The sequence below is a fragment of the Betta splendens genome, chromosome 21 (assembly GCF_900634795.4).
Source record: "Betta splendens chromosome 21, fBetSpl5.4, whole genome shotgun sequence".
Classification (NCBI taxonomy): domain Eukaryota; kingdom Metazoa; phylum Chordata; class Actinopteri; order Anabantiformes; family Osphronemidae; genus Betta; species Betta splendens.
The window spans coordinates 10,156,180-10,177,493 of NC_040899.1; the positions used below are offsets into that span (position 1 = coordinate 10,156,180).

The window sequence follows — 21,314 nt, forward strand, 5'->3', positions numbered from 1 at the left end:
GACCGTGTATTGTACACTGAGACACAGGAAGCCAGACAGGTTTGCACATGGCATCACAAACAAACAAACACACAAACAAACACAGATAAAGAATAATCATACAAATGTAGAAACTAACCTGATACAAATTGAGGATACGCTCAAATGTTTTCAGCCCTTCATCACAAAATAATACAAACAGCACAAACGTTACCAGATGCTGATGACATGATAGTTTCTATTAGTGTCCACTGTCACGCTTGTCTGGTGATTGGTCGTTAACAGGATTTTAAATTCAATTCAGTTAAAATGAATTTGCATCAAAACCCATCCTTACATGTTAGCATGAGTGGCCAAATCATTTGGTTATGCGTATTGCATACTATGAGTAATAATACAGAAATGAAGCAGAGATGCACAGAATAAAGAACAGAAAGGGAGAGTAAAAAAGCTGGTTACTATTTCTCTCTCATCCTCTCCTCATCTTTCATAGGCCGGGCTAAGGGAACTGAGGCGTACGCACATCCTGGGCTAAAATTAGCTCTGCTGCAGCTGCAGGGCCAGACGTGTAGGGATGGGTCCGTGTTGCAACCAAGCACACACACTCAATCACAGGGCCCCACCAATTAGGACGGACGAGCCCTGGTACGCAACGGAACAGGTGAGTGCCAGCAGCACCGTGTCGCCTTCCTGTTTGCTCCTCAGACTGAAGCATGCGAATGGTTTAATGCAAATGATGCGTGTCCCCCCCCCCCCCACACACACACACACACTGCTCTAATTTAACCTCACCTTGCATCGGGATCAAGAGGGCACATTGATTTTACAGATCATTAGCAAACTATCTAGTAGTATAGTTATTAGGCAAAGGATTTCCAGTAACTTCTTCTGTACAATTTCCAGTGTGTTGTCATTCATAAATACATCATGATGATGATAATAGTGATTTCTATTTTAGACAGTGCAGTATATTCTAACACAGTATAATGCTGCTGCAAAATATGGTGCATCATCCTCTTGGAGTTTGTACTAAACAGCTGCCCAATGTAAGATCACGAATTTGCCCAATAAATAAATAAATCAAGAGCCATGGGGTGAGAGGGCTGTTTAATGGAAGCTCGAGCGTGCAGACGTTCAATGACAGTTCAACCTACAGACGCATGACCACTAATTCCACGGTACTTAGAGAAATGGGAAAGGCAACGCTGCCATATAAGCTGATCAGCAGGCTTCCAACGATGGGCCACTTTCAGCTTCTGCGCCATGCCAAGACCACAGAGTGCAAAACCAGTGGATCAGCAAAGGGGGGAACAGATGACACGCAGCTCATAACCACCTCAGATGAGGGCTGCAAAAAAACGCTGAATACCAAGAAAACTAGACCCGGCCTCTCGACTTCCTCTCACCCCAGAGATACTGTACACAACAGTTATAAAATCAAACTGTTTCCGATCCAGTAAAAAAACAATGTTTGGCTTCTTCCACTGCTGCAGAGAAATTACACAAGTTGGACAGTGACAAAGCTCTGGTAGCTGCTGTAGCCAAGTTAATAACCATTAGCTACTGAGCAGTGGCCAAACTTCATCTTGCCAATGAAACACTCAGTTGCTCTGAGTATTTTTAGACCCAGACACCTAAAAGTTTGAATACAATATGCAGTGCAAGCAGTTTGTAAACTTCTGGCTGCATTTTTACTGGCTATATTTAAATGTTCAAAAAGCTTTTTATTGCCTTTCATTACCAAACAAAGGTGTGTCCAGATGTGTTAGAAACCAAGTCCAAGGTACTGTCACGTGTGCTAACTGGTGCCTCGCTGTCTCCACTGACCTTCGCTACCCATTCCACCACATCGGAACGACAAGCGACTGGCAATAACTCAAAGCCTGCTGGAATGGGCCAGGCTCAGGCATGTGATCCACTCCAGAGGGGCAGTCAGCTGTGACCAGACGAGGTAAAGTCCAGCAGAGAACTGCACGTCTGAGGGGATGATGACCACACTTACATGCACTCACACTCATGACACAATGCACCAAGGTCAAAGTTCGGGTACTTTTCAGTATTGTGGAAATTGTTGAGGACAACACCAGGATGTGTTGTTTCCTTCTCTTTTAAGCGCTGCAGCTGCAGGAAATACCAGAGTAACAGAATTGATGGCGTCACAACAAAGGTGACAGTGAAGCCAAAATCTATCTGGCTTGTGCAAAATGTGTAGTTTAACTATTCAAGCCATTTGTCCTCTAGATCATTGACTACTGACAATATGATACTGTAGGTTATCGTTTAACTGTCAAACCTTCACGGGCTCCAGCTACTGATTGCTGTTTGTTGACAAAGCATTATCTAGATGCAAGAGATAAACTCATTAACTTGCTGTTTGTCGTAAATAAATAACGGGCAAAGTTTAACCGCTGATAAAGAAACAAGATTAAACTGGTTTATGTACGGTACATTGAACTATTTATCTTTGAAGATTTATTAAGATTCATATGCCGTGTGTACAGTAAGACTTTGTTGCATCTGAACCAATCAATCGATTAGTTTGTTACTAAACCTTTCAACCGCTGCATCAGTTTAAAGAAAATGATGCTCTACCAGAAAGCAAACGCTTACCATTAGCGAAACCAGTGCCTGGCATCATACAGCATAAACACAAGTGACTGCAGCCACACGTGTCATGTGTCAGTAACCAGACGTGTTCAATTTGTGCTTTGTGTCAACATGTCTGTGACCAGTGGGATGCTAAATGGCACAGAACTGACAATCTAATACAGCAAACCCAGGGAGCTTCCAGCACATTACAGCTCCATGCAGTCACTTTTTGATAATCAGTGACTAACCCTGCCCCAGATTTAATCAAATGGATTCTTTTGCAAAGAGGAAAAGGACTAACAAATAACCTTGTGTCTAACAGAGCAACAAAATGCCTCTAAATAAAAAATCCTAAACAATATGTTTCACTCCTGCTCTTCTCTTTACAGGGCATACGTTTTATTAAATCTCATGAATCAGCCTAGTAAAACTGCCCTTTTTAGCCAGCCAGTGGAAAATAAAAAGACAAAGTATATATTTCAAACTGTCCATTATTAAAGGTTTATGGGACGGGGCTATAATACCTACTGTAAATTATACATTTATGGAAATCAACCACTCAAAGTGGACAGCAGCACAATGACAGAGCATCTGGGGCAACAACTCCTTTCCCTTATTAATAATACAGGTAAACTACGCTAATAAACATTCATATACATTTACAGTACCTCCAGCATAGCAATAGAGCACCAGCTCATATTTCATTTTATTATACATTCCCTTGTTTCGGCATTTTCAGCTAAGCTGTATATAGAGCAAGACAATATTCATCATTACATAAAGGAAATGCAAATTAAATAGGTTTACATACAAATATTAATGTTTGCAATGTGGTAATAAATCCAGGCAAATCAATGCCTTGGGCAACCAGGCCCGTGATTCCCCATGCCTGCGAGATGCAGTTCACAAAGTACTCCTTCATGTACCAACATGAGAGAACGCACATCATGCTGCTCCACCTCTTTGGTGTCCCCAGTGGATCATTATGGATTCTTGTTTGGAAGAGGCAGAGACAAGGTGATGGGCGGGCGGGGTGAGACAGAGTCTTGTGGAGACAGCAAACAGGCAGAGCCCATACCTGGCAGTGCAGTGAATCAGAAGCAGGTAAAGCGGTCCACAAGCCACATGGCTAGAAAAACTTTACTGGTGTTCAGTAATGGAAGACACCAGCCATATAATCATTCGCAATCAATTTCACAAACGCCTAAAGAGGATCAACACCACATTCTGACGTTGGTAGTTCGTGGAAAGGCACAGTGGTTATGAGGCACTGAGAGACAAAGCACACTGGTAAATAGTCCCCAGTGCTAATCCATAGCTGGTTAATTAGAGTTTTGATCCCCAGGCGTGTACATCACAATAGGTCGGAGGGAGGCGGCGCAGTCTCAATCCTGTTAAAGCTGTGTTACTACCGCATGTCACTTTGTAGATACACGTGTCAAACTCCATCTTATTGTGGCGAGGCGCCGTCAACGCCTGACATGAAGTCAGACTGACAGGACGGCACTGGCAGCATCTTTGCCTCCAACAGATCTGGAGCAAGGCTCAACCTTCCGACCAGTCAGTCATTGTTAGCAATGCGGGCGCTGCCACGCTAGTTTCATAATGACTAAAAAGTGACGTGATGTGTTGAGTGTGGAGGAGAGTGAAATGCCGGGTCCAGCAGAGCGGATTTATTCTGAATCTCCTATAATTTTGCATATAGGGAGGAAGATTGATGCAGCAGATGTTGGGGAGCTGCACAGTATTAGCTCAAACACTGGCACAATGTTTAGCAGGCTTTACTTCAGCTTCTCACAAAGGCGCTTTGAACCTTTAGGCGAGCTAAAGGGGTTTTACCGCACACGCGCGGCACCAAAAGCGAGTGCAGCGACTCCACAATGCGACCTGATCATCAAAGAGCTTAGGGCCGGATGCGGTACCATTTGTTAAACCGAGCACTAGAAGAAAACTCCTGGAGCGAGAGGCACAGATTAAGAGGGTAAATTGAGTTGCGGCCTAAAATAGACCACGGCTCGTGCGGTCCCCAAACACACCGCGGCAGAGATGGAGCACGGGAGGAGGCGAGAGGAGGATGACGATTGAGGATGAGCAGCAGATGGCGTGGAATTATCGGGATCTTCAGCTCGACATCTTTGCCCATGACACCGTTATTTGAAGGTTGGCGCGCGTGCCATGACCAACGTGGCTCTGAGCAGCAGTCATTTCATTCACCGATATGGGGGTTATAAACAGCAGGGGGGCAGTTGGAGAGCAACTTGGCAGGAGCCAACTGATTTTTGGCAGAGCTGCCGTTTCCTGATCACTTCAGCCGCTGGAGGACCGATTTAACTCATCAACCAGTCAAATAACTTGTTTTTTCTAAAAGTAGTTACTTTTCCCCCAAAAGGCTCTCCTTTGAGTTTCAGCTTCTCTAATAATTAATGATAGGTTACAGCCCCGGTTTAGAGTAACTCACTCTTCTGCGTTAACTTGTTTCAGATTCATGTTTGTGAATAAATAACTTGAGCAACACGCGGTGAGTAGAAGGCGGGTTATTTGTTCATACCGAACATAACTTGGCCCCTGAATCGTGCACATACACGCTGGTATGATGACTAATTGCTGCCCCGCGGGCCACAAATAAGAAAACAACGCACTAGTGCCTCGAATCTAGACAACGCTGTCGACGGTATTCGGTCGCACGTGCTCGACAGCTTTTACGTGACAGTGATTTGCTCCGCGAGCTTTTCACAGAATTACGTTTGTGCATCCTTCGGGGCTACAAAAAAAAAACAGGCTTCCGCTTTGTTTTCAAAATAAAGCTATTTTTAACGAAACAAAATGCGGCGTTTCGTGGAGCCGACGTAAGTAAAAGGTGCCACAGCACAACACCGTGTCCGTGTCCAGGTGACGTTACATGGCGACACAGGTGATGTTTTACCCTAAACACTGGGAGCGGGCTGTCTGGACGCCTCTGCGCAGCCCTGTTAGCCACTCAGTGCCTGCTAGCTAGCGCTCGGTACAAACCTGCCACGAAGGCTGAACCTGCGCGTCAACGTTAGCCACCTTTAGCCGGGGCTCCGCGCGCGCCACTATGCCCGCCCGCCCCCCCGGCAGCTGCTCCACATCCTCATCCCCGTTCTCCACCAGTCGTGACCAGGCCGAGCACGGCTGAGTGTGGCTGCCTGACTCCACCGAAGCACCCGCCGCTCGGTGCCGCTGCCGGCCAGCCCGCGAACGTCTGTTTACCGGTGGCGTTGCAACTCACCAGCAGCCCACGGCTGCGTGCCGCTACCTGCGGGGACCGCGGCTAACCGCCACCAGGTGATGAAGTACTCACCCGAACCGGAGCTGGGTACGGCAATGTCACCTGGTGACTGGGTCGGGGAAGGCGGGAGTGGCGTTTGCCCCGAGCAGGCACCCTGTCCGGGATTGTTTCCTCCAGATGCCCCCCCCTGTGTGTGCGACCGGCACCGCCGTACGACCTCCGCAATGGTGCTGCTGAACCTCGGAGACACACGAACTCCAGTGCGCCAGTGGAGAGGAGCGAGCAGTAGACCTGCAGGGGGAGCCTCACGGACGCATTCACGACCGTCGGACATCTCAGCATCCAGCCACATTTCTGGACCCGTGACCAGAACACCCGATAGAAATGCTCATTTACTGATAAATGAAAGCAGAAGGGTAAATATATGAAACGTAAGCTTAAATAACTGCAGTTTTCAAGTATTTTTAAATGGCATTGCTGTTTTAATTGGTATTAAAGCATTTATTAAAAACGGCACGTTTGTTGTAACAATATCTTATTTGCATAACGTATTGCATATTTTCTATAAACTACTATAAAGTTATTATAAAGTATTAAAACCTGTTTGACTCAAAGTTTTAAAATTAATTAATCTAGATACGGTACGTTCCTGGGCCTGGAGTCTAACATGTGTTTTGTCAGAGAGTCTAAATGACAAAGTTGTCCGTCAGTCCTCCATAAAGTGCAGCTTTAACAATGAATCCGAAGCTTTAAGGCTCAACTTTCTCACGCGTTTCGGCCATTGCGTCATCAGAGGGTGGCGTTATAAAAGTGTGGGAGATAAGTCACACCAATCAGCTGTGGCCACGAACTACGCATTTGCTTTCACTTTCTTTTATGGGGAAGAAATGAGGTTAAGTAGCGAATGCTGCGACTTAATTACGCATTTCTTTCGTGATTTGGTATTTTAGAGGGGATTTTCGGTGACGATTAGATGTCGTCATCGTTTGTGACCTACACTTTCCATTATGCTTCTTTTCACAACTATCGCATTCTTCAGAGACCCTCTAAGGTATTTAGTCCTCCTTACATATTTATTCTTTACTTCTTCAATACTTCTGTATTACATTTTCATAATGATTAGCGAAATGCAGATTGTACCGATCCTTTGAGCGGCGGCTGCGCTACACGTATGCAGTGTACAGGCTTATGTACTGTAGACACTCCCTCCCTGGTTGACTTTTAAATTTCATTTTGACTTGCGTGGTCGTTTTAGCTTGGATGTTTTACGTATCATAGGTTTATACTTTTGATGTATTTGTTATTCATCATTGTTGTTGACCTTACCATCTATACATCTGTTTTGACAGGTATTTTATAGCTATCTGACGTTATCAGCTGTCACACCTTCCAAAGCACATGGCCCAATCACACCAGCAGCAGCTTCTGGCGATTAATCAGATCATAGAGGGTCTCAGTACCAGCGAATGCAGGATACTCTTCTACCTGTGTTGTGGTTTGGACTTGGATTATGATATAACCGTTTTGAAGAAAACACTAGAAAGTAGAGTGGTGTGTGATGAGAATGGAAATATGTACTTGGAACAGCTCATGTTGCCCCTCAAGCGCTTTGACCTTCTGAGAAAGGTTCTGAAAACCAGTAGAGAACAGGTAGAGAGGGATGTGCAAAACAGACATCTTCTGCCGGAATACAGGTAAGCTGCATTTTACTGTACCCTAAGTCACACATTTAGGAAATTCATCCTCATGTAACCTTGGTTTCTCTCACTGCAGAGTGTTGATGGTCAATATAAGTGACGATATGACAAAAGAAGATTTAAGCAGCTTTAAATTCTTGTTTGGCAGCTCTTTACCCCGTGAAAGAATAGAAAAAGCTAAGGTAAGAAATATATGCAATGAACTGTGGTTTTGCTTGGATTTGAATAGAGCCGAGGTTTATTCTCTAAGTTTTGACCCTCTGCTTTTAATAGGTTATAAAAAAATAATTTCCCATATTTCTGTTCTGACAGAATTTCCTGGATTTTACCATCGAACTAGAGAAGCAAGATCTAGTTTCAGCTGAAAGTGTTGACCTAGTGGAGCAATGTTTAAGAAACATTAACAGGGTTGACTTAGCCAAAAAAGTGGTCAAATACAAAACATCAGGTAAGGCTGCTTTTTAAAAGACTCTTACTTTCATCATATGTATCTACACAAAAAGAATGGGGAACAATGCATGCTGGGTTTCGTGTGGGCGTTGGGGTGTGTTAAATTCAATTCATAGTTCTGCAAAGGAAAAGTACCTAGAATAATGCTATTGTTTGGAGCCTTTATATGTCAAGCTTTAAAGCTTGGATATATGAGTATACAGTACATGTGTTTATTAGGTAGTTCAAATGATCATTATTTATTCATATTCATAATTATCCATATTTCTCCTTTTACTGTAGTTGCAACAACTGAACAACATTCCTATGCTTCTGTGAGTATGACATTGCAATAATACATTTTGTGTCATATAAAACTGCCTTAAGTTGCTAATTATTATATTGGTAATATATCCTCTATAGTGTCTTTCCTCTGCTTCAAATGTCTGCCATTCAGTAACGCAATCAAGACAAAGACAGTCTCCTCATGTTGGTAAGACATTCATAAATTACAGAAATATCACAGATGCCAAAAATACTTTATCATTGAGAGCACTGGTAAATGTTACTACAAATATAGATTTGTGCTGTAGTTACTCAATAAACACTGGGAAATCCCCTAAGTAGCTCATTGTATTTCAGTTAATTTCTAAAGTTATTATCACGTTCTTTGCTTAAACACAGAAAACAGAACAGCTCCTGTATACATGCAGCAAACCTGCAGGGTAAGTCTTGTACTATACTACTACTAAATACTATGTTTTTCAGTCTTCAATGTACTGATTGTTTGCTTTTCTTCAGATTCCAGCTGATGGATACAAATTCAATACCAATCCCAGAGGGGTTTGTGTCATCATAGACTGTGTGGGTAATGATGGAGGTGAGACCCGGCATTCAGACGCCTGTACTTAAATGCTTGTGTTTCAGTTTAAGTAAAGTAAGAAAATACCTTCAAAAAGAAACTTGGGGATTTTCCACCATGAGGATTATGATACATTGTTTACTGTCTACACTTTACATCTGAATCCAGTTCCAGTTGGAACTAACTACTGTGAAAGGTCACAAGCCTATGACAAAAACGAGTTTAACATTAATGTTCTCAGTAACTGTATAAGGTTCAATCTAAAACTACAAGTCTACTACTAAAATAATTAACAATAATAACCTGCAGCAATATTGAAGGTTAAACATTTGCTTTAAAATCAGCTTTTATCTTTACTTTCTTCCTCAGTTATGCTGGAACAGACATTTATGGCTCTTAATTTCCACGTCTCCCTCCACAAATGGCTGAGTGTTCATGACACAGTTGCCGTATTGAGAGGGATATCCAAGCACAGAGCAAACCACAATGCCGATGGGTTTGTCTGTTGCATTATAAGCCGTGGCACAAGAAATGGTCTCCTGTGCACAGACCCTCACGGCCCAGGCCTTGAGCTGGACAAGGTCAGGTGTGCTTTCAATGCAGACGCGTGTCCCATGCTGGCTGGCAAGCCCAAACTGTTCTTCATCCAGACGTATGGGATCACAGAGCCCCATGGTAGGATGCAACACCAGGACGGTGGTCTGGAGACAGACGGCTATGATAGGATGCATACACATACAGATCGCAACATTCCTAGAGATGCCGACGTGTTCTGGAGTCACTGCTCGACGGATGAACGTCAACTGCAACAAGGACACCATCGTTCTGTTTACCTGAAGGCTCTGTCAGATGCTTTGCACAAAGGCCAACAAAGGTAGAGACACAAAGCAGCAACATAAACTTCTCCTCATTATCATATGTTTCCATGTAATCTGTGGAGGCTATGGACTAAACTCTCGTTTTGTTCCAACAGGAAAACCAAGCTGGTTGATATACATGTTGAAGTGAATGGGGTACTGTTTGAACACAACAGATGGAATCCTGGAGGAGTTTATGACATTGATTTGAGACACACTCTAATTAAAGATCTTTACTTATAACACAGAAAGTACCGGTTACTAATACTCATACTAATACTAAGATACATAGTAAAAACATCACTGCTGTAGAAGAACATTTTTGCTGAGTAAACAGAGACACCTACTGGTTGTATGTATTCAAAACCTTTTGGAAACATATAACTGGTTGATACGCATACAGTTATTTTACTTGTTATTCATGATGTTCATTCAATAATTTCAATTTCAAATCTTTTAAAACATGTCCATACGCCACCCACAATAACAGGTCTTTTATACTTTTCTCGAGTGCAGCTAAAACCGATAACCACTAGAAATGTGAAGATATGTTTTCCTGTTTTAAAGGCTATGTTTTTGTGCATACCAGAACATTTTTACATCTTTTTATTTAGTCCATTGCATTTGTACCTTTTTATTATTTTACCCTACTTATACCATTTTAAGATTATTTGCACTTTTATACTGTGTACTTATATAAATAATATACATATTAATATATTACCTTTATTGAACTATATACATTTTTAACTGATCACCCATAACAATAATCCCACTATGTGATTTTATTGTTTTAGGGGTCAGCATGGGGGAAGTGAATGCTACGTATGACTGACCGGTATAGGAACTTAGTAGACAAGTTCCCATAATCATCCCATAATGACAGATACTTAGTTTCTTGGTTCTAGTGCACTGTGTGCCTTAAATTGCCCCCTTGAGACAAATAAAATATAATTGAATGGATACTTAGCTTAGTTAGCCCATGCTGACCCCTTCTTCCGGTAATCTTTTGACTGTTGTTTGTATTTAAGTCGAATTATAAGCTATCACTGTTGTAAAGGTGCTTCAACATTTAGTTCATACTTACAGAGCCTACATATTGTGCATTCGTGGTTTAGCCATTTGTCTTTTGCTAATAATTCTAATGTATCTTTTCTACATAACAATATATAAATATGATTTTAAAAAGGACTTTGGTATTTAGTCATGCCATCTTGTATGTGATATAAATAGCCTAAATAAAACATGTAATGTAACAGAAGCTACTGATGCTGATGGAAACACGAAGATATGATAAATTCTCTGCAGTGATTTAGTCCTTGATGTTTGATGTAACACTGTGGAGCTTTTGATAGTTAAATTGAGCTGGGGTGAAGTGAAACTAATCATCCATATTAAAGCTGATTAGATATGGGGTTTGACCCAAAGGTGTAACCCTATTTTTGCCAACTTTGAATAAATGTCAACTCATCAAACCCGTTAAACTAACTGCTACAGGGCCCACTAATAGGAAAAACATGTTTTCAGAAGTGTCCACCAAACCTAGTCTATATCTGTCCAGTTTCCCCTTCCTGCTCTCCACATGTCACATCCTGTCATATCAGACAGACCCTCGATAACAGTATCTCATTGTGCCTTCTGCTGTTTATCTTACAGACTCTGCTGTCGTTTTAACTTTATTCAGTACTTGCATTCACACTGAGCTATATAGCTGTATAGTATAGCCCATAGTTTTTACAGTTTGTTGGATACATGACTTATAATAATCACATTAATTCAAAATAAAATATTTATTGATTTATAAATACTTTTTTATTGCCCCGCACACAAACTATTACTACTACACTGTTAAAATCTTCAGTTCAGGTGATAATGCTTAGTTTTCTAGTCACATCGGGTTTAGCTCCGTTTTTATTATAAAAACAAATCAACAGCATAAAGACCGATGTCACGCTACTCGCGCAGCAGCAGCTCTCTAATCGCGACAGCAGGAGGCAGACTCCCCGCGTGCGCGGAGTCAGGAGGCGGCGCGCGTGCGCTCCCAGTCTCCCACAGCCTGCGTCGGGAGCGCGCACGGTGGGGGCTGCTGTTGCTATGATGCAATGGCGACTGCGCCGTGGGAAGCGAGCGAGGAGTTGAATGAGTTGTCTCCACAGTTGAAGTGAAGCAGCCGCCCGCAGCAGCAGCAGCAGCAGCAGCAGCAGCTGGAGCCGCAGCTCGGGGACGGACAGCCCGCAGACACGGGCAGCGCCCCGTCCGTCCTGCCACACCGAACCTGAGCGCGCAGCCAGGTGTGCGCGCTAGCCTCGCAGCTAGCCGTGCCATGACGCTGGGCGAGACTCCTCACACATCTGTGCGACGCTGCGGCGCGAAGACAGACGCACCAACACCCCGTTCGCCCTCGCGAGCCGAAGCCAAGTGACGACGGGCTTGTTGCGCCTGCAATTCCCCCCTCCGGTGCCACTGTCCTCCTCCGCGGATACCGAGTGGACCTATTCGTGCGTGGGGTTGGACCACCATGGCAGAGCGGACCTCGGCCGGGCTTTTGACCATGATGCTGGAGCCCACGCCGGCTGTCGCGATGACCCTGCCGGCGGAGGTCCGGGAGAAGCTGGCGGAGCTGGAGCTGGAGCTCTCCGAAGGTAAGATGGCAGCGTGTTGTCCCGCAGCGTGGATGAAGCGCGCCGCTCGCCGTCCACGCAGACACACACGCGTGTGACAGCTCCAGAACCACCGCCCTTTATGTGTGGCTCATGCGTGTAAACATGCCGGCATCACCGGGGACAGTCTGCTGCCGGCAGCCGGGCCACAACTTGTGCCGTGGTTCTCTCCTCGTGGCTTTGGGCTGCAGCACAGGGACCCGGTGTGCGCACGAGCCACTGGTTAATAGGTCGGCGTGGTTCGTTTCCACGCAAAGCGAACTGTCCGTGGAACATAGTCCTGGATGTTTAGGGAGCCTAACTCTAAGAGCACTGTATCAGACGGCCGTCTGCCCCAGTGTTAACAGCTGAGCGACACACCCAAGCTGCTGCTATGTGACTCCCGTTCCCGCATAACTAACCACAATAAGTGTATGGGAAAAAGAAAAGTGAAGTGCGATCCAGCTGTTCTGGATGCGGACATACAGTATGTGTGTTCTTCTCAGTCTCGCCTCGAGGTTGTAAACGTCAATAGGACGGAGCACAGAGGAATCCCTGAGCGGGAGGTTCTAAGACCTATAGAACCTACTCACAGTTAATTCACTAGATTGTGTTCTGAACCGTTTGGGGAAGATTTAATTAGATTTCCCAAATGTTTCCTTTTATTCTGAAAAGACAGTTTCTTAGCTTAGCAGTCTATCTGTCTAAGGGAAACACGTATGTATCTGTCCAAAATGATTTCTTACACACATTCATTTAAAATTATTCCATTTATGTACTGATATATGTTTATATTTGCCTTTATTTTCCCTTTTGTTGTGGAAAATGCCTTGTATGACTCTAAGTAAGTCTTAAATGTGCCGTGAAGACTGTTAACTGCTCTTACCCAGCAGCTTGCTGTGTAAATAAAGCCGGGCCCATCCTTCTGTTGAGCCGATACTGTAAATAAAGACGACTGCGCTTCGTTTGTTTTTTTTCGGGAGTTCCGTGCGACTCATTGTTCAGCTGCGCTGCCTCGTTTGGGCCGTCGTCACACGGTGAACCGAGCTGAGCTGTGGCGACGTGCGCTAATTAATGACCCACATTAGCCCTGATTGGATTTGGGATTTGACCCCAGGGCGTGACCCTGTTTCAACAAAACGCCGGCTCGGCTCAACAGGCCTGTAAACGCAGACGTAGGCTGTGAATCAGTGGAATAGTAAAGTTTGCGATAAGTCTTTTGTTCGTAGCTTCGTGTTGGACATTGAACAGAACAATGGTGATGCTTTGAACAGCTCAACTGTTACTGAGGCCACTAAGACTCTATATCTATATCTGTCCGGTTTCCCCTTCCTGTTCTCCACATGTCACATCCTGCCATGTTGGGCCCCTCGTAGCTCTCCTTCTCTCCTTGTCTCCTTGTCTCTTTTCCCTCCTTCCCTGAGGTTCGCTGCCGTCTCGCTCCCACTCCCTCCTTTTATTCCTTCTCGATCTCTATATGACCTCAGTTTTCTCTGCGATCAAAGACGAGTTGTCTCTCTCACGCAGGTAAAAATAAACCCGCCTTGTTTTTCATCGCTCTCAAATCGTCTTCTCGAATGCCAACTGTGAACTTTTCACCTCCTGACGATCATGCCCTTCGGATGCATCCTGTGTCAGGATAGAATAGGAGATTTGTTTTATTGGAAGGAGATGAGAGCATTGGAATCCTGCAGGTTTCCTATCTTTCTCAATGACTGTTTCTCACAGGGATTTACTGTCAGGCCTATCTTATCCTGCAGAGAGACACGTCCCGCTTTTAAATATGTGAGTGTGCCAGTAGGTGTGCGTGTGAAAACTGTTTTATTCATGAAGCAGAATAGATGTGTCAGGCGTGTTTTCCTAAGCAGTGCGGCAGCAGCCGCTGAGTTGGCCACATAATGTGAAGACCCTGAGACAGACCAGCAGCTCTGCTGCAATGATATTCCAGTATCAGCAGCTTAGGCCTGCTGATGTGTGAAATAAACAATCCGCGCTCTTATTGTGGTGATAACAAATAGCATTTTCTCTAGAGATGGACTTTCTTGCATTAGTTTGGCAGTGTTGTTATATGAGCCCTGAGTCTCTACAGTCTGTTCCTCAGGTGAGTTTTTGTGATAATGACTTGCTGAGCCAAGTTACTCTTTCTTTGTCACTTTGTCTGTGCTTTGATTTTTGTCTCCATCTTATTTAATGGGTCTCCTGTTATATTGTTTGAAACCGCTTAACTGTGTAGACTTGTGAAGCCAGATTACTAAATACGTAATCTGGATTCCTTTCAATAAGTAAAACCTGCGTCTGCATTTATTGTGGGAAAATCAACTTAAAGTAAGTAAAGAGCTGTTCCAAATGGTCCCTTTGTTAGAGGAATACTTGATGGGATCGTGCATATTCACTTTTTTGGTTTACATGTTTTGTTTAGAATAAATGAAATATAATAGTTTATTACATTTAAATGCACAGTCTGGTTTTCGTCATTTCTGAATAACGCCTGTCCTCTTCCTCCTTTCCAATCTTTTTTTAGGCTAAACTCCTGTTAAAATAGAGACATGAGAATAGCATCGCTCAGCTCCTCAACATTAGCCATTTTTCTGCTACAGAACCAGGGTTTATGAAGAAAAATCGTTGCTATGCCAGAATATGTGAGCAGGAACAACACAGGCCACCAACTGTCATCAGGTTCTGATTCAATTTTATGATAAATCTAAGTGAGGCTGACTGTTGCGTGGAAATATGTGACAAGTCAAGTTTTAAATAATGTGGAGTAACCAAAAGTGTTCAAACTTAGGCCAACAGCGTTCATACGGCATCTCATGTTTTGTAGCTCGAGGCTGAGTGAAAACATATGTAACAGCCTTCAGTTATCCAGTAGGTGGTCACTCTGTTTGTGAGGCCGACCCCTCCTCCCATATCATACACATCATGGTTATTGGAAAGGACTTGTGCTATTCCTCAGCTGACCCAGATGCAGATGAGCGGTCAAAAGACGGGGCGTAAACGGGGGCAAGAAGATGGATGATCCCCATTATCTCCTGCAGGGAGGAAGGCGAGGGAGAGACGTGCCTGCTGAGTAATTCATGGTCTCACTCAGTCGTTCCCTGGTTTTTCACCCCTCCTCTCCTGTTTGCACTCTAAACCCTCTGATTACAAAGTCATTTTTAGTCCGGTGCGGGTGTTTGCAGCGAAACTGCCAGACCCCTGGCTGGTCATTGTGGTTGTTTTGAGTGCTCCCATTCAGCAAACATTTACAGAGGAGCACCAGTGGGGGGGTTGGTGGTGTCTGACTGGTTTGGATTGGTGGAAAACCATTGTGCCAGGCTTGAGGTGTGAATATAATCCACTACGACGCAGCTTGTCCAGTCAGTTTAAGGAGACTCGTATGCTCGTGTTCTTATCTGTATCCACACTCAGCTGCTGCCAATGACCCTATTTCCCTGTGGAGATCATTAAAGTTTCACCTTATCTAATTACTCAGATAAGATGAGACTTTGCTCAGTGTAAGCCTGTAAAAAGAAGGGGCCAGGCAGCAGCTGGTGGGGCGATAAGTGTGGTAATAAAACGTACACGCATGCTCGTCAACCTTTGGCACCAACCAGGCGCTGTGGTGTAATAGTCAGTGGTGTATCTGTTATTAGTGTTAATGGCTATTATCCAACGGTTACTCAACATACTATATACCGTTTCTTAAGCCATTAGGAGTTTCTGTAAATGTTGAGTTTTGGCATCTTGTCTTTACAACCATGGCCCAGTTTGCTGCGTCAGCAGCTGCACAACTCATATCGCATCCATAGCTGTTGGAGAAATGTGAGCCTTCAGGTTTATGACATATTCCCAAAATGTTTGGGCACTAAAGACATGCTGCTGTCAGGCACCGCTTTACACCCAACAGTAGCACCTTGCAATAATGTATTTTATAGACCTATTATACCATTAAAGTCGGGGTCTGGATGCTAACGTTGGCGAGTAGCATCAGCAGCCAACAGTTTTATTGGAACTGTCTTATGGAAAGTATGAGTGTACAGGAAGCCGTGGTGAGTTGGCCTGGAGAATAGGAGGAAAGACCACTCGGTGGAGGGAAGCGCTGCTTTCAGGGATCCTGGCTCCCTCCTTTCTGTGTGCACATACTCGCCCCACCCACTCGGGAAGAAAGGCTCAGCCTATTGTCGCGCTAAACCAAAAAAAATCTGATAGGTGTGGAATCGCATTGTGCATTAGGAGCTTTGAGAACTTGCAGGATTTAAGGTGATTATGCAGAAGACTTTGTACCTGGCTGCTGGATAGCTCTGTAATATAATCCCGGACAAAGGAATGCTGAGCCTTGGAGTGAGTTATGGCCAGACCTTTAAGTTATAGAGGAGTCTAGAATGTGGAGGATCATAAGTAAACGCCACCTATGTTCACAGATTTTAAAAGACAGCTCAGGGAGGAATTGGATTAAATGAAATTTGATTGACATGTTGTTCATTTCATCATCTTACTTCCATCTGTGCCCTTTTATGTGTGCAAGGCAGCTATAAAATGAATATTACAGTATGTTATGACAAGACAATGTCGGATAATCTGCATTTTTTAAGTGTTGGAGTAATAGAAGGAGCAGTTTGATTCATTCATGTGCTAAATAAAACTAGATCCAGTTTCTATTACGTTTAAACATTTAGGACTCTGTCCTAGTGTACACAAGCAGAAGGTCCACCAGTGACCTGGCCATCTGCTAAAGCCACAGTGGAGCAATGGTGCCAGCCTCCCTGCAGGTCACCATCCTGCCACAGATGCCCCCAACCCGACCAGGAGATAAGACGACGGTGGGAGCACTTAGCAGAATTTGACAGAATTTTGTGTCTTGTGCGTTTTGTGCATTTTGTGCCAGTGTCCTTGCTCTGAGAACAATGCCACGTACAGTGCAGTGCAGCGGGTCCTGGTGCCAGAGAGATCTGCTGACCAAACAAGCCACATGCCCCTGCTCAAGGGCAGAACTCACTCTGCATTCTTGTGCCCAGCCAGGCTTTTGTCGCGCCTCCACCAGCTTTCTTGTGCAAATTCACGTGCGCCTGCCCCGCCTATATGTGTGTGTCTTTGATCCTCGCCCCGACTGAGGCTTAGCGTTAGAGCATTAGCAGGTAAAGACCCCACTTGGGCCAACACCACAGTCCAGTCTGGACCCGGTGGACTGAACACAGCAGGACCGTGCCTTCTCATATTCATATTTCCTGCATAGTTACAGCCTACTCGCAGCATTAGCACTGCAGTGTTTTCAAGGTCCCCTGCCTACCGCTCATAGGGAGGTGTCGCAGGACTGAGGTCACTGAGCTGTGCAGCTTGCGTCTGTGCACTTCAGAGCTCAAGGTAAAAGTTGATCACAGCCTGTTCCTTCCATGTGATTCGTAGCTGGAACATAACATTCTATACACGCGCTCACACTCATTCTGTAGAAACCGTGGATGAAATGACCTTAACTGTTGCAAAGGCTGCAGCCTTTTCATCAACATGACTCATCTCCTGAGCACTTGTGCTGTATTGGGGGGGGTTAAAGGCTGTCAAAGCGACGACAAAGGCCTGCAGACGTGAAAGCATGAGGTGCATCACAAGAGCTAAACAACCTGATGATTGTTTATCTGATCATCTGCCAGATCTGGTCAGAGATTCGATGATGCTGCTAGTCAGAATCGTCAGAGACAGAGGTTGTGGCATTTAATTAACAATGCAATTCTCGCCGTAATGATGTACCGGTCAGCACGCTCAACACCTATTAGCGTGTCTTGACCTTTTGCCAGGAGCGGGTGGAGGTCGGTGGCTGCAGCGTGACAGGACCATGTGGAGCCCAATGAGGCCCGCTGCATCAGCAGCTGGCCCACGAGCAGCCGTCAGAAAGTGTGGAGGCTGAGAACGAGTGTGATAATCTATTTACTGTAATAGGATTACAATATATTTGTAATTGACTTCACTTTGAAGATACAGAACTGCCAGCTAACGTATGTGTGATACGACCATTCATTAGTCTGCTCAGGTGTGATGAGCATATTAAATGCAGTCAGATCCCTTTTAAAAGGCTGCGTTCTGAACCTTTTTGCTGGAAAACAAACACAGGGGAAAATGTGTGGAATGTGCTTTGACCTCTCCGCTTAACCGTGAGGAGAGGGCTTCACAACACCCGCCACTGCTGAGGGGGAGAGGGGGCAGACAGACAGTTCACCGGGTTGTCCCTACCTTCAAACAGAACAAGGCCACGTTTCCGCTTTCCCTTCGCCTCGTTCCCTGAGGTGTCCCAGTAAAATACGAGCGGGAAGAAAAACAAGAAAAACCAAGTGATATTTTTTTTCTGCAGGACTAAAGCCAGGCTTTTTATAGATTCAGAACTTAACTTTGCAGACTCTGTTCACGCAGCAGAAAACGCTTTTTTTGCAGCCTGTGTGATCTCAGCTGGAGACAGTTTTAGGTGAGCTCCGAGGGTGCTGCTCCCCACAGACGTCTGTTTAACGTGCACCCGCAGCCAGGAAGAAAGAGGCGACGGAGGCGAAGCCGGGGCATGTCGAGGCTGCACGTGAAGCTCCTAAGGCACAACCGACAAACTCGCTCGGCGTTAAGACTTTCAGAGCCCATTGATCACCCAGTACACAAACACTTGTGCCAAGAAGTACTATAAAAAAAAAAGTATTTTTGCAACGGAGGCGACTAGTAGGTGTAACCACGTGATATTTTGCCGTATTTGGGGGTTCGGAATAAACAAATACACAGTAGAAATGTAAATCAGCAAACCGTATTTAAACGCATGACAAACAGTAGCGTGTTCTCAGCATCATCGCCTCATTCTGAAGCGTTGGTCCGTTTTTATGAGTAGCATAGTGTTTATTCAGCAGGGGCACTGCTGTGGGCGCAGAATGCAAATCGGACGGCTCAGAACGCACAACAAGTCATATTGTGTTAAACGGACGCCGGCCGACTCTCGTCCACACCTCCGGGGCGGCTACTGGAATCTCTGACGTAACGGTTTGCCTGTTTACAAGCGGCCCTTTCATGAGACAATGCGTGAAATCCTCCCCGCTCCTACTGTACGAGGAGAATTCATGAGCACTCAATATCGGGGCCGTAAAAACACGCGCTCCACAGCAGCCTCGCATCTCGTCCTCCGAGTCGTCATTCCGCGAGGCAGCGATAACTAACAGCACATGTGCGTTGCTCTCATTGTCTTTTTATAGTCAGGTGGGAATTACTATCTGAGGAGATTGCGTCTAATTTTCATTCCCGAGTAATGATGTATGAAAGTCGCTCCTCGTACTATGAGTTCAAAGTCTGGAGTAATCACAGCCATGTTTCTTCTGGCACTGGGACGAGCGCAGATGTTTTCCACTGATAAGAAGCGCAGAGTTTTACTGTGTGGAGAACTCATCGGACAGATGAGCACCACCAGGTCTCCCCGAGTGAACCCGGCGCGGCGCAACGCAACGCAAACGCTGCCAGATGCTGACGACGAGCTGATCCGTCAGCCCGTCAACACACCCCGGAGACACTGAGCGACCTTTTCACTCGGCGATGCTTGTGGAATCCCAGATGCCCGGCGCGGAGGAACAATGACACAGATACAACTTTAGGCTGAGCCGTAATCTAATATGCGACAGGCCGCGTCACGTCTCTGCGCCCTCACTCGCAACATTGTTGGTGCGGAGGTCACAGGCCTTTGTGGTCTGTGTCAGCTCACCCCGTGATGACAGTTGTAGAATCTCAGGGAACGCTTGCTCCTTTGTCTTTAACCAAGAAATTTTAAAACTCTTATTTTAATTTTTTCTGTTAGTTTTTCTGTTTTCTGCATAGCATAAACAAAGTTCTTTGAGCCATCGACGAAGACACAAAGCTACCGTACGATGTAAGCTTGTGATTTAGCCTTGTTAATTGTCAATGAGCCCAAATGTACTGAACGTTTGCACATTTGAATTATTCCCGGACTCCACCCCTGCTGCCATTAGCAGAGAGGAGCAGTCAAGTCTGAAATGCCAGCTAGTGGCAGATAACTGCTGGCAGGCTCCCCTGGTGTCATGCTCTCTGTCACACACACACACACACACACACACACACACACACACACACACACACACACACACACACACACACACACACACGTTCTCCGGAGGCGTACTACTCCAGCCGTCTCCCTAATTGCCAATTGTGTGGCATGTGCACGGGAGTGAGTGAGCCTTGTGACCTGAAACTCCAAACGCCAGCTCGCCACAGAGTTTCTGCCTCCCAGTCCCATCGTTGTTATTTATTTTGCGGAGCCAAGCTGAATTAAATTTTACTGTTGTTGTGTTCGGCCGGGGACTATTTTTGGCCGTCGGGCATTAAATCACAGTACTCTGAGGACCAGGTGACTCTATTTAACATTGAGTGATAGTCGCAGGAGGAAGAGTTTCTGCACAGCTGTCGCGTCCCATGAAGTTCAATAGGACTGAAATGGAAAGAGAGACAGACCTTCAATGGAGAAAACAAGTCAGCTGTATCGTAGCAGAACCGAATGTTCTGAGCTGGTTTCCCTCTTGTTGTGTTACTCTTGATGTCTAAATTGGGCACCTAGTGCATTCTCTCCTCAAATGGAGTGCTTAAACTCGTACTTTCAGAAAATATGTGACGCTGTCACGTTGTCCAAGCTGAGCAGCTTCTTTTTACGGATGGCATGCCTTTCAAGTCCACCCCAGCTTGCCATTTTCCTGCTTTTCTGAGGCTGAAGTCAGTCCTTCCAAGTCAAATCCATGAAGAGGGTTGTATTTACATGTCCGTGTCCAAAGGGTCAACTGAAGGGGACGCAAAAGGGAGGAGGACAGGAGGAGTAGGAGTAAAGCTGGATTTAAATGTTCCCTCACGCAGACACAGCTGGCGAATATCAGACCGTGGGGAAATCAGCGTTCTGTGTAGCGCGATCATGGCCGAGTGCAGTGAGTTCTGTGGTGTTGAGCATTTTTTTTTTTTTTTTTTTTTTAATGAAGCCTGCGTTCACAAACACCGCATCCTCACAGGGCTCTTTTGAAA

The 21,314-nt window shown here is 45.0% G+C and overlaps 3 protein-coding genes across 11 annotated transcripts in view; 2 read left to right on the plus strand and 1 right to left on the minus strand.

The window, feature by feature from the left end:
* LOC114847048 (hyccin 2-like) overlaps window positions 1-6,029 on the minus strand; it is a 29,059-nt gene extending 23,030 nt beyond the window's left edge. For all 4 annotated transcript variants that reach the window (XM_029136342.3, XM_029136339.3, XM_029136341.3 and 1 more), the window contains exon 1: window positions 5,891-6,029. The gene's annotated coding sequence lies outside the window, so the exon portion shown is untranslated. The remainder of the gene's footprint in view (window positions 1-5,890) is intronic.
* A 72-nt stretch (window positions 6,030-6,101) lies between these two features.
* Window positions 6,102-11,102, plus strand: LOC114847049 (CASP8 and FADD-like apoptosis regulator). Of its 2 annotated transcripts, none has more exons than XM_055505004.1 (10): window positions 6,102-6,234; window positions 7,168-7,512; window positions 7,592-7,697; window positions 7,828-7,963; window positions 8,248-8,279; window positions 8,368-8,437; window positions 8,629-8,669; window positions 8,746-8,824; window positions 9,176-9,680; window positions 9,780-11,102. In XM_055505004.1, exons 2-10 carry the CDS (start codon window positions 7,217-7,219, stop codon window positions 9,904-9,906), a joined length of 1,392 nt encoding a protein of 463 aa, XP_055360979.1. In that variant the 5' UTR covers window positions 6,102-6,234; window positions 7,168-7,216; the 3' UTR covers window positions 9,907-11,102. The 2 variants fall into 2 exon arrangements, with proteins under 2 accessions (XP_055360979.1, XP_028992177.1); XM_029136344.3 differs by lacking the exon at window positions 6,102-6,234 and adding an exon at window positions 6,677-6,869.
* A 618-nt stretch (window positions 11,103-11,720) lies between these two features.
* dip2a (disco-interacting protein 2 homolog A) overlaps window positions 11,721-21,314 on the plus strand; it is a 48,899-nt gene continuing 39,305 nt past the window's right edge. For 4 of the 5 annotated variants that reach the window (XM_029136332.3, XM_029136334.3, XM_029136335.3 and 1 more), the window contains exon 1: window positions 11,722-12,305. In XM_029136332.3, the coding sequence (XP_028992165.1) occupies window positions 12,182-12,305 (124 nt within the window). In that variant the 5' untranslated portion in view covers window positions 11,722-12,181. Of the gene's footprint in view, window positions 12,306-21,314 lie in introns of all 5 variants that reach the window. The other variant, XM_029136331.3, reaches the window with a different exon arrangement.